Below are 15,462 nucleotides of genomic sequence, written 5' to 3'. Positions count from 1 at the left end.
AGCACAATCAAAGGTCATCCATGTTGTAGCCTGTATCAGAATTTCCTTCCTTTTTAAGGCTGCATAATATTCCAATGCATGTGTGTACCACATTTTGTTTATCGTTGATCTGTCAGTGGATATTTGGGTGGCTTCCATCTTCTGGCGACTGTGACTAGTTATGAACACTGGTGTGGCATGCTTTCAAAACAGGCAGTGAGGTGCATAAAACTGTAGGTATTTTTAAATGCTAACAATTGTGAATAGCACTAGCCTGCAAGTTTCATTGCCTGTAACTATTTGAAAAGCACGAGAGGTTGAATAGGCTTGACCTTTGGGTGATCAGGAATGTAGTTCTTAGGAACAGGGCTGGACCAAGCACCAGCAAACAAATTGACCGTTTGTGCTTCGCTGGGTGGGTGGTGGGGGGGAAGGAAACAGGGCTGGGAGCGCATGGTCGGGTCTGAAACAGGAGTGTGGAGGTGACACCTTCAGAGGTGCCCCCGACAGAACCAGGAATGTGGAGCAGGCCCTTCAGGGCCACGGGCTGAGCCTGGCAGCCGGGGGTCAGCAGACGTGGGTCGGGGTCAAAGTGTGAGGGTGGAGAGGGGCTTGGTGCCTGCAGCGCTAGGCTGAACACAACTAGAGTTCTTCGCCAACAGAAAAAGCAAAAGGAATCACCAAGCCAGTGTCAGGCTACCGAGGCCCCATCATTCCGATTCACAGATTCCATTCTAGAAGCCTCTAGTTCCAGTTTATGGAAAGTAGGATCCCAAATTAAATCTATTCCTCTGTGTAAAGAAGAAGTGAAGAGCTCCCTCTATATTGAATGGGACAAATATCACATGCGGAGTACTGACCCAAACCCCTGGGCTTAGGCCGGCCTTCCCAAAGGTCATAGACACAGGAATGAAGGCAAGGCCACAGAAGTCTGCAAGTGCAGGGAGAACTTATACCTGTTTGTGAAAGAAGAAAGGAGTGGACTTCTCAAAGCCTATAAGTCTACCAGGTTTTTTCTTTTGTACAGAAAAATGGCAATTTCTAGGCGATTTTTGCTTGTCACTGTGTGTGTATTTATTTGAATAGCAAAGAGATTTCAGTCATTACAAGAGGAGTTTTCAAACTTCCAGTATCAAAAGAAATTGTCCCCAGAGCAGTTTGAAAAGGCACTGGGTTAGCATATAAGCCATGTATCGAAAAGTTGGAAAGGTAAGTCAGTGTGTTTATTGCCATTTTCACAAAATATTCAGTTACCTCTTTTTTATATTAACTGAGATTTCATTAAATTTTATGATTGTAGTCTAAGTTCGCGGCACCTGCTCTAAAGTTCTGTTTCACGGTCTCTTTCTGTTTTTCAGATTTTTTGTTTAAATTCTTGGTTATTGGGAACGCGGGGACCGGCAAGTCTTGCTTGCTTCATCAGTTTATTGAAAACAAATGTAAGTGGCGTCACGTGGTCAGTGTGTCTTGCTTCACGTCTTCCCCCGAGAGCGCACTCTTGTGCAGATTTGTTTAGGACAAAACTTCCGAATACGTTTCCAGGGAAAATGTCATAGTTTAAAAATATTTTTAAATGGCATAAAAAGTTTATGTTATTAAACGTTTAGTAATCTGATTTTTTATTTAGCATTTCAGTTGCGTAGTGGGTCATTGTTCATTATGTAGTGCGTTGTCCTGTACATTTTCCAGACACTAAAATACAGTATGATGCTGTGGAATTCTGTTTCCTGGCAGGAGTGGCCCGAGAACCCTAGTTGTACATTTTGGGTAAGATAGCATTTGCTCCCCAGCGGCCTTGTATTGTCCTTAAGGCAGCTATCGTCATCAGTCCTGTTTTACTGGTAAATAAACAGAGGTTTACAGGACTTGGTGTGTGCACTTGGGATGGTCACCTAGGAACGGTGCATGTTAGACTCAAACCCAGGCCTTTCGACCACAGAAAATATCTTGTGCCGTTGACTTGCCCTGTGTTGGTGAGAGAGGTTGAATTTTGTATTCCAAGCTACTGTAAAAGACGGTAGGTTCGAAAGGCCCTTAAATTAAGCCATGCTTATATAGTAATGGAAAGAATTGTGGAGAATGACCTGTCTATCTAGAGGTAGTCAGGTGAAGGCCCGAGCACAGAAAATTAATCTCACTTAATGAAGCGCCTCTTAAGAATGCGTGAGATGCATTAGGTGGCGGGCGGTGGAGACAGAGGCAGCAAAGGGTGTCCTGGGAAAGAGCTCTGAAGAATAAGATTCTAGAAGTGTTTTCTGCTGCTTCCATTTCCATCGACCAGGAGCTTGTTGGAAACTTCATGTAGTGACACGGACCCAGCGTGGCTCAGCCCCTCTTGAATTGACAGGCGTTCACCCGCTGGGCGGCCTGGGGTTCTGTACGAGTTACCCAGACTTTGCATTGTTCCATCCCAGAAGAGGGGACGCTGGGCCAGGTGCCCGGCCTCGGCGGACACTCTCCCTTCACATCCTCCCCTCACCCCTCACGACCACAGTAATGATGTAAGGAGGCTTCACTGTATTGCTCTCGTAGCTGTGTCTTAATCAGGATGCCCTTGGCCTTTCGTTACTGCCTTTGAAGGCTTCTCCCGCCAGGCTGGCCCAGTAGCTGGGCACCAGCGGATGTCCACGCCGGTCTGCACTGTCTGGGCCTGAGACAAGCTGCTGGAATCAGACCCTTTCGTCCCCCAGGCCCCCAGGGAGCAATGAACAAACACAGCTGTCAGATGGCGCCCTGGTTTCTGGTACAATTAAATTTTATCCTATAGTTATAAAATATAAACCAAGTCCATGGACTGTGTAGCCAGGATATTTGTTTTTTCTTTTCCTTTCACATCACAGAAATTTTCTTTTATAAGACAGCTTATTCCAGTTGGGTTTAGCAAACTACTTATTTTGCCAACCTCCCTACCCATTCAGACAGTATTGATTTCTCCAGCAAATTCATTCCAAATGATTGCCACACACAATACTCGAGTTCATGAAACTCAACAGCTGTAATGTGCATAGAGGTCTTGGTTTGGGGTGTGTTCTGAGTTTTTTACTCTATCTTTTCTTCTTTTTCCCTTAATCTTGGGTGAGCATCAAGTTTCTTTCTTGGGCCATGGTGCCTCTCCTTCCCTTTACTTCTGTTTCTTTAGAATGTTCGTCCGAATAGTTGAAACTATCGTTGGCCAAGTTGCAGTCTGTCACTGGGCAGTAAGCCCTCCAAGATGGTACCCAGTATTTTGTGCAGTTGCCATTCACGAGAACCTTAGCGGTGGTCAGGTAGATGTGGTCTTACATGGCGTGGCCACCAAGCCTCAGCTTCAAATACATGGCTTGTTTAGGTGTTTTGAGAAGAAGCTTTATTGTCTCCTTGAGAACAGGAACTGTGTGTATTCTGTTTAAAACAGTGAGCGCTTATTAGCATCTGACTGTTGGAGAAATGAATGGCGACAGTAAATTACATTTTCCATTGACAGCACTCTTGATTTCAGTGTTACTTGTATAAATCTATAAGCCTGTTTCCCTAATGTTCTAAAATAAAATTTCTTTTTCTTTTTCAGTCAAAGATGACTCAAATCACACAATAGGAGTGGAATTTGGCTCAAAGATAATAAATGTTGGTGGTAAATATGTAAAGTTACAGATATGGGACACGGCAGGCCAAGAGCGATTCAGGTAGCTTTTTCTCTAACTTAATAAAAATATTTGAAAAGTGGGTTTGAAATAATCACTTATATTCTCATAATGTATGTGGTCCCCTCCTCCCTCCCCGCACCCTCACAGATTTTAGAAAGTTCACCTCTGGAAGCTTTAAGACAAGCTAAAAGTCAGTTTTTCTCCACACAGCATTGATTTACGAAAGAATACGTTAGAATCTCTTCCGAGTGCACGCGTCCTAATTTGGAGGCGAATTTATTCTTTGGGACCTAGTGGGTGCATTAGGAGGTCGTGGCATTGCATATTCCACACATTACTTTTGGATTAAAATCAAGGCAAAGTAGTAGCACAAACGACTTTTCTCTGTATTTCACTTTAAAAGGAGAATTTTTTAAAACCTCTTTGGGGGTTGGTTTTGCTTTACATTAAAACATTCCACAGAATATTCTCTCCTCGGCACTTGCATTACGCTGAAGTCATGATCGACGTTTGGAATGATGACCACAGTCCACAGCAGATAGGTTCCATGTTTGATATTCTGTAACTACTAAAGCAGGAAAGTAGATTAATATTTTAGTTGTGTTTTTTTGAATAGATGCAGAAAGTCAAACAGAACAGATATTCACAGTTACAAAATGCAGTTAAATAAAACTCAATCCCAGTGCAAGCATTTCACTTAAAGTCAGGTATAATCTTTTAAATGCTCAATAATTGTTTGCTTCAAAAGTATCGTAACTAGAGCTTCCCTGGTGGCGCAGTGGTTGAGAGGTCCGCCTGCCGATGCAGGAGATCTGGGTTCGTGCCCCGGTCCGGGAAGATCCCACATGCCGCGGAGCGGCTGGGCCCGTGAGCCGTGGCCGCTGAGCCTGCGCGTCCGGAGCCTGTGCTCCGCAACGGGAGAGACCACAGCAGTGAGAGGCCCGCGTACCGCAAAAAAAAAAAAAAAGTATCATAACTAGACTTCAGACAGTATTACTATAAAGCTATTGTAATCAGAACAGCGTGATAGGACTTCCCTGGTGGCGCAGTGGTTAAGAATCTGCCTGCCAATGCAGAGGACATGGGTTCGAGCCCTGGTCTGGGAAGATCCCACAAGCCGCGGAGCAACTAAGCCCGTGTGCCACCAACTACCGAGCCTGCGCTCTAGAGCCTGCGAGCCACAACTACTGAGCCTGCGAGCCACAACTACTGAGCCCACGTGCCACAACTACTGAAGCCTGCACACCTAGAGCCTGTGTTCTGCCACAAGAGAAACCACCGCAATGAGAAGCCCACACACCACACCGAAGAGTAGCCCCCACTCGCTGCAACTAGAGAAGGCCCACGCTCAGCAATGAAGACCCAACACAGCCATAAATAAATAAATATATAAATTAATTTTTTAAAAAAGAGAAAGTACCTTGGACAGACTTAGAAGGACTTTCTTATTTAAAAAAAAAAAACAGTGTGGTACTGGCAGAAAAATGGACATATGGGTGAGTGGAACAGAATAGAAAGCCCAGAAATAAACCCACACACCGATGGTTAATTAATCTTCCACAGAGGAGGCAAGAATATACAATGGAGAAAAGACACTCTTCGATAAGTGGTGCTGGGAAAACTGGATACCTACATGTAAAAGAATGAAATTAGAACACTCCCTAACACCATATGCAAAAATAAACTCAAAATGGATTGAAGACCTAAATGTAAGACCAGGTACTGTAAAACTCCTGCAGGAAAAGCAGAGGCAGAATGCTCATTGGCATGAATAGCAGCAATATCTATTTTGATCTGTCTCCTTAAATAATGAAAATAAAAGCAAACATACACAAATGGGACCTAATTAAACTTAAAAGCTTTTGCACAGCAAAGGAAACCATAAACAAGACAAAAAGACCACCCTCAGAATGGGAGAAAATATTTGCAAACGAACCAGCTGACAAAGGATTAATCTCCAAAATATACAAACAGCATGCAGCTCAATATCAAAAAAAACCAAACAACCCAATCAAGTAATGGGCAGGAGACCTAAATAGACATTTCTCCAGAGAAGACATACAGTTGGCCAACAGGCACATGAAAAGATTCTCAATGTCACTAATTATTAGAGAAATGCAAATCAGAACTACAGTGAGGTACCACCTCACACTGGTCAGAATGGCCAACATCAAAAAGTCTACAAAAAATAAATGCTGTAGAGGGTGTGGAGAAAAGGGAACCCCTCCTGTGCTGTTGGTGAGAATGTAAGTTGATGCAGCCACTATGGAGAACAGTATGGAGGTTCCTCTAAAAACTAAAAGTAGAGGCCCAGCCGAGGGCAGGGATGAGTGAGGCAAGGACCAGAAAGACGGAAATTAAGTGAAAGTCTGCTGACCCTCACCCTCTTCCCCCACCTCTTCCTTAGCTGCTGGCAGCCAAGTGTGTATGTCTCAGGCAGGAGAAACGATTCTTATCTGCAGAAAAATAGCCCCAAAGAAAAGGCTTAAAGATACTAACATTTTGGTTCCCCAATGAAATAGCCCAGTTTCTGTCCAGCCATCTCACAGTGAACAGCCCACACATAAAGAGCGTCTTTTAGAGTTTGGCATCCTTGTTCTTGAATATAAATGATCAACCAAGGATCAGCAGACACTTGACGAAAGTTTTTAGGATAAGAGAAAGAGCCCAAAATAAAGAAAATAGTAACTTTCGGGGAATAGACAGAAACTAAAACTACAGTATCCTCACCAATAAGAGTAGATATTGCGTTCAGGGAATGAGAACAAACTTATAATTTAAAAAGAGCAAAATTAAAATAATGTATTAAATAAAGTAGTGCCCTTCCAGAAAGTGAAACGGTAAACTTGAGATGAGAAAGGGAAGAGACAACATAAGGGCTTCCCTGGTGGCTCAGTGGTTGAGAGTCCGCCTGCCGATGCAGGGGACACGGGTTCGTTCCCCGGTCCGGGAAGATCCCACATGCCGTGGAGCGGCTGGGCCCCTGAGCCATGGTCGCTGAGCCTGCGCATCCGGAGCCTGTGCTCCGCAACAGGAGAGGCCACAACAGTGAGAGGCCCACGTGCCGCAAAAAAAAAAAAAGAGACAACATAAGAAATCATACAGAGTCAGTCCAGGAAGCACAAGGCCTTACCAGTTAAGCCTTCCCGAAGACAGAAGAGTAAAAGAAACAATCGAAGAACATTTTCCACTAGAGGAATGAGACTCTGTAAGATTCCACCTTACACCAAACACAGATGAGGGGGGAAAAATCCAGACCAGGTCTGCCACATAAAATTTCACAACACCAGGGATGAAGTGAAGATGCCAAAAGATTCCAAGAGGGAAGAGCAAATCACATATCAAGAATCGAAAATGAGAATTGCACCGGACTCTTCAGCAGCAACGCTTGGAAGCTAGAAGATAACTAAAGCCTTGCCTTCAAAACTCAACGTGAAAAATTTTTTCCAACCTAAAATTCTGAACTCAGCCAAACTCTCCATTAAGTGTGAGAATAAAATCAGAAATACCTTCAGTTATACAAGAATGGAGGGAAACAAAGGTTGTCTTTCGTATGTTCTCCCTTAGAAACTTCAGGAGGATATGCTTCACCAGCACAAGGGAAGAACCATGAGAGGAAGACCCCAGCCTGGGGAACAGGGAGGTGGCGGGAGCTGTCTGAGCCCCATTTCTTAGGGGTCCTTAGGGAGGTTCCAGTCCGTAGGCACGATCGGTTCGATCACTGACCACTGGGGGTTGAACTTGAGCCCCGGTCCCTGAGCACCAGGGCCTTGCAGGCCTCGAGGAAGACCTGGAGGAGGGGCTGAGGGCCACAGGTGACAGAGGGGACGCGCGTGGCAGGGCTCCAGGCAGAGCTGGTGGTTCGGATCAGGACGGTGCTGGTGAAGGTGTAGAGACATGCACGGTGTAGGACCTGACCAGTTGGTGAGACGGGTCCTGACGGAAGTGTCCACTGTGGGACACGTTGCGTCACATCACTTTGTGATGGGCACAGAGTGGGTGGAGAGATTCCTGGCTGTGTAAACAGAGTGGGTGGTGGGGCCGCCTCCCGGAGGGGCCTGTAGGCCAGGAGCCAGAGTTCTGCCTGAGATGTTGACTGTGACGTGTGCATTGTGGTCACACGGAGTTGCCGGGCTGGTGGATGGCTCTTACGGAAGTAGGCTGAGCTGAGGATTAAACCGGAGTTGAGAGCGTTGGGAGAAAAGAGAGTGGCATGGACATATATCCACTACCAAACGTAAAACAGCTAGTGGGAAGCAGCCGCATAGCACAGGTAGATCAGCTCGGTGCTTTGCGACCACCTAGAGGGGTGGGATAGGGAGGGTGGGAGGGAGGGAGATGCAAGAGGGAGGGGATATGAGGACATATGTATATGTATAGCTGATTCACTTTGTTATAAAGCAGAAACTAACACACCATTGTAAAGCGATTATACTCCAATAAAGATGTAAAAAAAAGGGAGAGCCCAGGACCCAGCCTGGGGGAAGGAGCTCCAGGACCTGCGGTCCGGAGTAGCTGGTGTGAGAGGAGACTGGAAGGGAGTGGGGCTGCGGCCTGGGGGCGGGGGGAGGGGTCCAGGCAGCAGAGGAGGGCAGGTGCCGCGGGGTCCACGGGGCAGGAGGAGGCGGTGCTGGCGAAGCAGCCCCTGAGACACGTGGGTGCGCGAGGGGCCCACGATGGGACGATGGGACGGCAGCGGGAGCCTAGCACCGCCTGCCTGGCTCTCGTCCAAGATGGGAGGTGCCGGAGCCCATTGTATTCTGTGAGTGGGGAAGTCTTCGCGGGGAGAGAGTCGAGATGCAGGGGAGAAGGTGTGTTACAGCAGGAGAAATCCTGGAGCTTGCGGAAACGGGCGAGATGCGCTCGGGTGGGGGCTCGCTGAAGACAGGTGAGGCCGCGCGGCCGGGCGTGGGGGGTGCAGCCACGCGCGGCCCCTCGTCCACAGGAAGGCACGGATCCCGGGCAAGCAGAGGGGCTGCCGAGGGCTTCGTGCCCTGGGACTCTGTGATGCCCCCTTTCTGCCCCTCCCCCGACGTTCTCAAAGGCACCCTCAGTTGTGTGGGGCAGCCTCATGCCCTCCAGGGAGGATGACACTCATCCCAGCCTCACGTCCCCACCTCTCTGTCGCTCCTGTGATACGATTTCAGGCAGGACAGCCCTTCAGGCCCATGTTCAGATAACTTTGAATCATTTCTCTTTAAAGCCACCTCCGTCCCTATGTTGTGGTTTCCAAGGCAAAAATGGGTGTTTTGTGTGGGAAGATGGTGCCCAGCGGTACGGGCTCTGCGTGGTGGAAAGTGAAAGCCTGTAACTCTTCCAGGTCTGTGACGAGAAGCTACTACAGGGGTGCGGCAGGGGCGCTGCTCGTCTATGACATCACCAGGTAATGACACCCCTCGCTGGCCTGTGGTCCCCGAGGTCCGAGCCTCCCCGCGGGTGTGCTGGGCACGTCGGTGGCAGGGCTGTGGGGCGGGAAGCCCCTCAGCCCTTTCCCTGGGGGTCTTGGGCGTTTTCGAAGCAGCCCCTTCCACCACTTTACCATGTAAAGCAGCATGTTCCCAAGCTTCAGATAGATAAGCACCCCCAGTGTCATTATGTTTCTTAACATGGTGTTTTGATGCTTTCCTTAAGGTTTGCAAAGTGAAGCTTTGCGTGTGGTAAATTATTAGAAGTAACGGACCTCCATCAAGCACAGGCTCTAGGCTGGGACGGCCTGGGTTCAAAGCCCACTTGCCGTCACCAGCGGTGTGAGTCCTCCGGCGAGGTGCTCCGCTGTCTGGACTTTAGTTTCCTTGTCTGTTCCATGGAGTAATGACCACGTAATACTCGTGAGGTTGTTGGGCGGTTGATTTGGTTCACATAGAGCTCTTGGCCCATTGTAAGGATCTGAGTGCACTGTCCTGCGTGTAGCTATCACCCAGGTATCACAATTAAATTTAAAATTCAGTTCCTCGATCAGTCCTTAGAATATACGAGGGTTTTATCCTTAGATAGATGAGGGCTGAAAACAGTCCTGAAGGTGGATGCACCTGACCCAGTCCTGGCTCTGCCACTGGCTGCTTGTGTGACTTTGGGCAACTTAGTCTCTCTGGGCCTCAAGTTTCTTGTGGAAACAGGAGATAATAAGAGTCTGTGTCACAGAGTCCTTACAGAGAATCAGTGTGTTAAATTCGTGTGAAGCGAAGTACCAGCACGTCACACGGATCCACTGAGTGGCAGCAGTTAGCCTTAGGTCCTGCTCGCATGTTGCATGAACCGAGAGCCCAGTAAATACTGGCCCTGCTTGGGCAGACGACAGACAGCAAGCTTCTGACTTGTTGCCTCATTTTCATGGAAACAAGATGAAATGCACCCTGTTGGTGTGGTGTACACCTGGAGCATCCAGGTCATCTGAGTCACCTTAAAGGTTGTGGGCGTTGCCCTGCGTGTGTAGAAGCGCTGTGAGTGGTGTGAGTGACTGGAAAGAGTTGCTAGCTTTATAAAATACATGTGCTGTTTTCACAATCTTATATTACGCAGCCGAGAAACCTACAATGCGCTTACTAATTGGTTAACAGATGCCAGAATGCTCGCGAGTCAGAGCATCGTCATCATCCTCTGTGGGAACAAGAAGGACCTGGACCCCGATCGGGAAGTCACTTTCCTAGAAGCCTCCCGGTTTGCTCAGGAAAATGGCAAGTGGCCTTGCACCTGTCACACCTGCTGGAGGTTTAAGACGCAGCCGTAGTTAGGAAGTGTGGAACCTCCTGTTGTTTTCACTGTGCATTAGATGCATTTAACATAGTCTCACCCTATTGCATTCTGCCCACGAAGGTTACTATGATGAGGGACTTCCCTGGTGGTCCAGCGGTTCAGACTCTGTGCTTCCACTGTAGGGAGCGCAGGTTCCATCCCCGGTCAGAGAACTAAGATCCCGCATGCCGCGTGGTGTGGCCAAAAAAAAAAAAAAAGGTTACTATGATGCTAAAAGCTAATCTCTTAGCATTCTGTGGTGACTTTTCAGTCTAGGATCTTTGATATCACAGGTCTTGGTTTAAAGTGAAATTTATAACAATCTTTAAAGGCCCTAATCAGATGATGTCATCTTTTATAAAATGGAATTTGAAGCTAAGTTAGTGAAATATTAGACGTAAATAGAAAGGGAAGCAGTAGAAGACATACTGGACTAATTGGCTGTATTTCACTTACATTAAATTTAAGTCATTTGGCTAAAGATGCCTTTGAAACTTCTCTGAATTTCCGTAGAGAATACATAAGGATGACACGTAAAATTAATGGTTGCTTATAGACAGCTGAATGAGAAGAATTCACTACTGGGCATATACCCTGAGAAAACCATAATTCAAAAAGAGTCATGTACCAAAATGTTCATTGCAGCTCTATTTACAATAGCCAGGAGATGGAAACATCCTAAGTGTCCATCATCGGATGAATGGATAAAGAAGATGTGGCACATATATACAATGGAATATTACTCAGCCATAAAAAGAAACAAAATTGAGGTATTTGTAATGAGGTGGATGGACCTAGAGTCTGTCATACAGAGTTAAGTAAGTCAGAAAGAGAAAGACAAATACTGTATGCTAACACATATATATGGAATTTAAGAAAAAAAATGTCATGAAGAACCTAGGGGTAAGACAGGAATAAAGACACAGGCCTACTAGAGAATGGACTTGAGGATATGGGGAGGGGGGAGGGTAAGCTGGGACAAAGTGAGAGAGTGGCATGGACATATATACACTACCAAACGTAAGGTAGATAGCTAGTGGGAAGCAGCTACATAGCACAGGGAGATCAGCTCAGTGCTTTGTGACCTAGAGGGGTGGGATAGGGAGGGTGGGAGGGAGGGAGACGCAAAAGGGAGGGGATATGGGAACATATGTATATGTATAACTGATTCACTTCGTTATAAAGCAGAAACTAACACTCCATTGTAAAGCAATTATACTCCAATAAAGATGTAAAAAAAAAACCACTTATCTCACAAAAAAAGAAAAAAGATACTTAGAAAAACATAGCTTAGGTTTAAAAAAAAAGAATTCAGACATTTTAAAATAACTTCAATTTTTGGAAGCAATCAACAACTAAAATATCCTACTATCACCTTTCAGTTGGACTCCAGGACCACCCACTTACACTCTCACAAACGAGCAGGGTTTCTGCTAGGAAAATAAACAGAAGCCTTCATGAGTTTGTAAAGAAGCTGTTTAGAAACATGCACGCTTAGAATGTTAAAGGTCGAAAGGAATTTATCTGTCATTTAAGTGAAACTCATTTTTACAAGGAAGGAAACAAGGGTCTGGAGAGGTGGTTTGCTCCCAAAAGCAAGGAGAGCAGCCTTCTGCTGCATGAGTCACCAGCTGGTGCATAAGAAGAGGGCTCGTTCGTGGAAGATCCCCTCACTGTCAGGGCGGCACACCAGATGTCAGCACTTGTAGGTTGTATCTGTGGTGACGTGGAGACTATTGGAAAGGCAATTGCTACTTTGTCTTATATCAACGGCCGGGTGCCTTCAGCCAGCCTGCTTCCTTACCAGCGTCCTGCTTGCTCAGTTTCTTCAACACATTTAAGTGCTAGCACAAAATACTAGTTACTTTTCGGAAAAAGTTAGATTTCTTCTAATATTTAAAAAAGTATTTTGACATTTATTGATTTCATATTTGCAGAAATGCCTGGCTTTAAGTACTAAATTTGTTTCGTCTGTTATTCTAGGAGTGTAGTAAGCTGGCAGTTATGAATCGAATAATTGTGATTGTCTTCTAAATATGGCTTCGTGTTTTGTCTGATGTCGATTTTAGAGCTGATGTTTCTGGAAACGAGCGCACTAACCGGGGAGAACGTGGAAGAGGCCTTTGTACAGTGTGCGAGAAAAATACTTAACAAAATTGAATCAGGTAAAAGGCTTTCCATTAATAAACTTTCCTTTAGCGTTGTTTCCTCTCTAGCTCAGTAGTGTCACTTTTCAGTACTTCCAGGAGTGCTTTGGTCAGAGTGGCCTCTCCCCCCGCCGACCTGCAGTCACCACTCACGGGCTTGAAGGTCTTGTCCGCGGCTGAGGTGGGAGCCCACGCCTCCTTCACGGCGGCCTCCTTGGCCCCAGTGACGGAAGGGACAGAGTCAGGGTGTCAGGGCGCGTTTGCTTTTAGAACCACAGCCTTTGTTGGAGCCATCCCTTCAGGAAGAATGGACCTTTGTCCGCGCTCCGTCAGCACCTCGGGCTCTGCTGGGCCAGCGGTCGTGTGTGGTGGATTGACGTGATCTATGGGCACCTCGCGGGGTGCCGCTGGTTTAGATCAGGCATCGGGGAGAATTTACTCCCGAAGCTCACTGAGCGTGCCTCAGTAGTAACCTGTCTCATCATTGTTCTGTTTGCTGCTTCAGTAAAAATAAATTTACAATACCCCTAATTTAGGCAGCTGACAAAGTAATATGTAGTTGTCATTTATTAGAGTTACTTTCTATTAAGTATCACCGCAATTATATGTGGACATTCAGTTTTTAATTGATTCATTCAAATATATGAATGCCTGTTCTTTGTCAGGTGCTGGGATACAGAAATAAATTAATCACAGCCCTTGCCCTCAAGAAACTCTTTCATGGGAAGCAGTCAAAAGATAATTATAATACGGTGTGGTCGATACAGTAACTGAGAAGCGCACAGGATCTTGGGGCACACGAAGAAGGAGAACCTACCTGCTTAGGAGGTGATATCAGGAAAGGCTTCCAGGAGGAGGTGGCAGCCGAGCTCAGGCTGTCAAGTGTGAGGAGGGGAGGCCAGCAGGGACAGCGCGAGTGGACACTGGGGGAGAAGTTGAAATTTCTAGAACAGACGGACCACAGCGGGGAATGGCAGGAGAGAAGGCTGAGGAGAGGCAGCAGCCAGGCCAGGGATCGTGATCCGGGACCTAGAACTTTACCCTATAAAGGGTGACCGAGTTTCCACCCTGCCTGTATGCTAGAGCCTCCTGGGATGCATAAAAGTTTGAATTCCAAGACCCGCCTCTAGAGATGCTGAATTAGGCCCTCAGCATCAGATTTTAAAAAGCTCTCTCGTGTGATTAATTCTGATGTTTGTCCACGACTGAGCACTGCGGCAGGGGTAAGTGGCCATTCAGGGGCGGGGGCCGTGAATGACGTGGTCAGATTGTGGCTGGAGGCAGATCGTGTGTGTGGGTGGTCACATCAGGGACATGCTGGAGGGAGCCCAGGGCCGATGGCCAGGATAGCAACAAAGGCATCTTTGAGTTATCCGAAAAAAGATGCCTGATTAAAGCTTTATCAAGGGTGTGGAAGCGGAGATGAAGAGACTAGATGAATCCAAGAAACGCTTTGGCAGTGGCGTCCTGACTCAGATGCTAACTAGCGGGGCGGGGCCCTTGCCTCTGGGGAGGGGACTGAGAGGTGGGGTCAGGAAGGGAGGAGGTGTCACACCTGGGTAACTCGGGGACCCCGAGGGTCATGGCAGAGCCAGTGGGCAAGCCGGTTCAAGGGAATCCAGATGCTTCTGTTTTGGAGTGTTCCCTGGGCAGCGTCACTGGAACAAACGCGAGGAGGCATGCAGGAGGCTGTGGGGAGAATTCCTGGCTGGCGGAGTCTGCTTGGGAGCCATCAGTCTGTAGGAGTAGTGGCAGCTCTGGAAGGAGCGAGACCACGCAGCGATCAGTGGAGAGTGGGAAGGGCAGTGGCCCAAGCGAAGCCCTGGAGGCCGGAGGATGAGAGAGAGGAGGGGGAAGTCATAGGTATGTGAAGGTATATGAAGAGATCCGGGAATGTGGGCATCACTTTAGCCGAGCTTCAGCCAAAGGGTTGTTCATTATCAAATGCATCAGAGGAAAGTCTCATAAGCCAAGACGTGAGCTGAAAAGTGTCCGGTGGGGCGGGCAGTAGGAAGTCACCAGTCATCTTTACCAGCAGAATGACAAGGAGAAGACACGGGGCAGCGGAGCGCCAAGAGGGGGTGAGGAAGCAGAGCCTGGCACCTCCCCGGAGGAGGGTTAATTTAAGGAGAGGGTTCAGTAAATGACGCGAGAGGAGAGAGAGGAACGGAAAGGAGAGAAGGTGGGAGGGGAGCGGACGGAGAAGGTAGGGGCGGGCGAGGTAGTGGGAGAGCGCCAGGGTCCCAGACGGCGGGCTGGGCTCAGCAGGAACAGGGCCGCTTCATCCTTGTGTGGTCTTTTGACCTGAAAACAGCAGCAAAAAGTTACTCAAGCTGGTACAGAACTGTTATTTTTAAAGACTAGAGCATCAGTAGTTGTCATGAAAATTGGTGTGATGTTGAGTATTAGCAAGCTCAACACGAGCTTTTCTTCAGCTTACCTCCCCCTTTGGTGTCCACCCATGAATACAGTGTGTGTGAGTTCATTCATCTAAAGCTTTCAGGATCTTTTTCTTCTGAGATCATCCAAATCATAGTTACGTCAGATGGAAAACTATAAGGACATGTTAGAACTCTTCAGCAGTACTTTTTTTTTTTTTTAGATTTTATTGACGTATAGTTGATTTACAATGTTGTGTTAATTTCTGTTGTACGGCGAAGTGATTCAGTTAGTTATACATATATATATTTTTTCATATTCTTTTCCATTATGGTTTGTCACAGGATATTGAATATAGTTCCCTGTGCTCTACAGTAGGACCTTGTTGTTTATCCATTTCAGCAGTACTTTTTAATTTTAGTTTTCTAAAGAGGCAGTACATTCATATGGTTCAAAAACCATTATTTTCTCCCCTCCTTTTTATACAAAAGTTAGCATACTATGAACTCTGCACTTACTCTGCCTACCAGTGATGACAAATCAGTCTTTAGAGACTTCCATGTACATATATAGATGCTAATGTACATGTGCACACATCGTGT

At 46.8% G+C, this 15,462-nt stretch overlaps 1 protein-coding gene across 3 annotated transcripts in view; it reads left to right on the top strand.

Moving 5' to 3' along the window:
* The window catches only part of RAB4A (RAB4A, member RAS oncogene family), a 96,004-nt gene that overhangs the window by 30,433 nt on the left and 50,109 nt on the right, over positions 1 to 15,462 (top strand). For all 3 annotated transcript variants that reach the window (XM_067711162.1, XM_067711164.1, XM_067711163.1), the window contains exons 2-6: positions 1,338 to 1,418; positions 3,527 to 3,641; positions 8,923 to 8,985; positions 10,122 to 10,276; positions 12,404 to 12,499. In XM_067711162.1, coding sequence (XP_067567263.1) covers positions 1,338 to 1,418; positions 3,527 to 3,641; positions 8,923 to 8,985; positions 10,122 to 10,276; positions 12,404 to 12,499 — 510 coding nt within the window. The remainder of the gene's footprint in view (positions 1 to 1,337; positions 1,419 to 3,526; positions 3,642 to 8,922; positions 8,986 to 10,121; positions 10,277 to 12,403; positions 12,500 to 15,462) is intronic.

Source organism: Pseudorca crassidens, chromosome 16 (assembly GCF_039906515.1).
Source record: "Pseudorca crassidens isolate mPseCra1 chromosome 16, mPseCra1.hap1, whole genome shotgun sequence".
Lineage (NCBI taxonomy): Eukaryota > Metazoa > Chordata > Mammalia > Artiodactyla > Delphinidae > Pseudorca > Pseudorca crassidens.
Note: the sequence above shows the minus strand (reverse complement) of the source record. Positions and strands in the feature narration are given on the sequence as shown.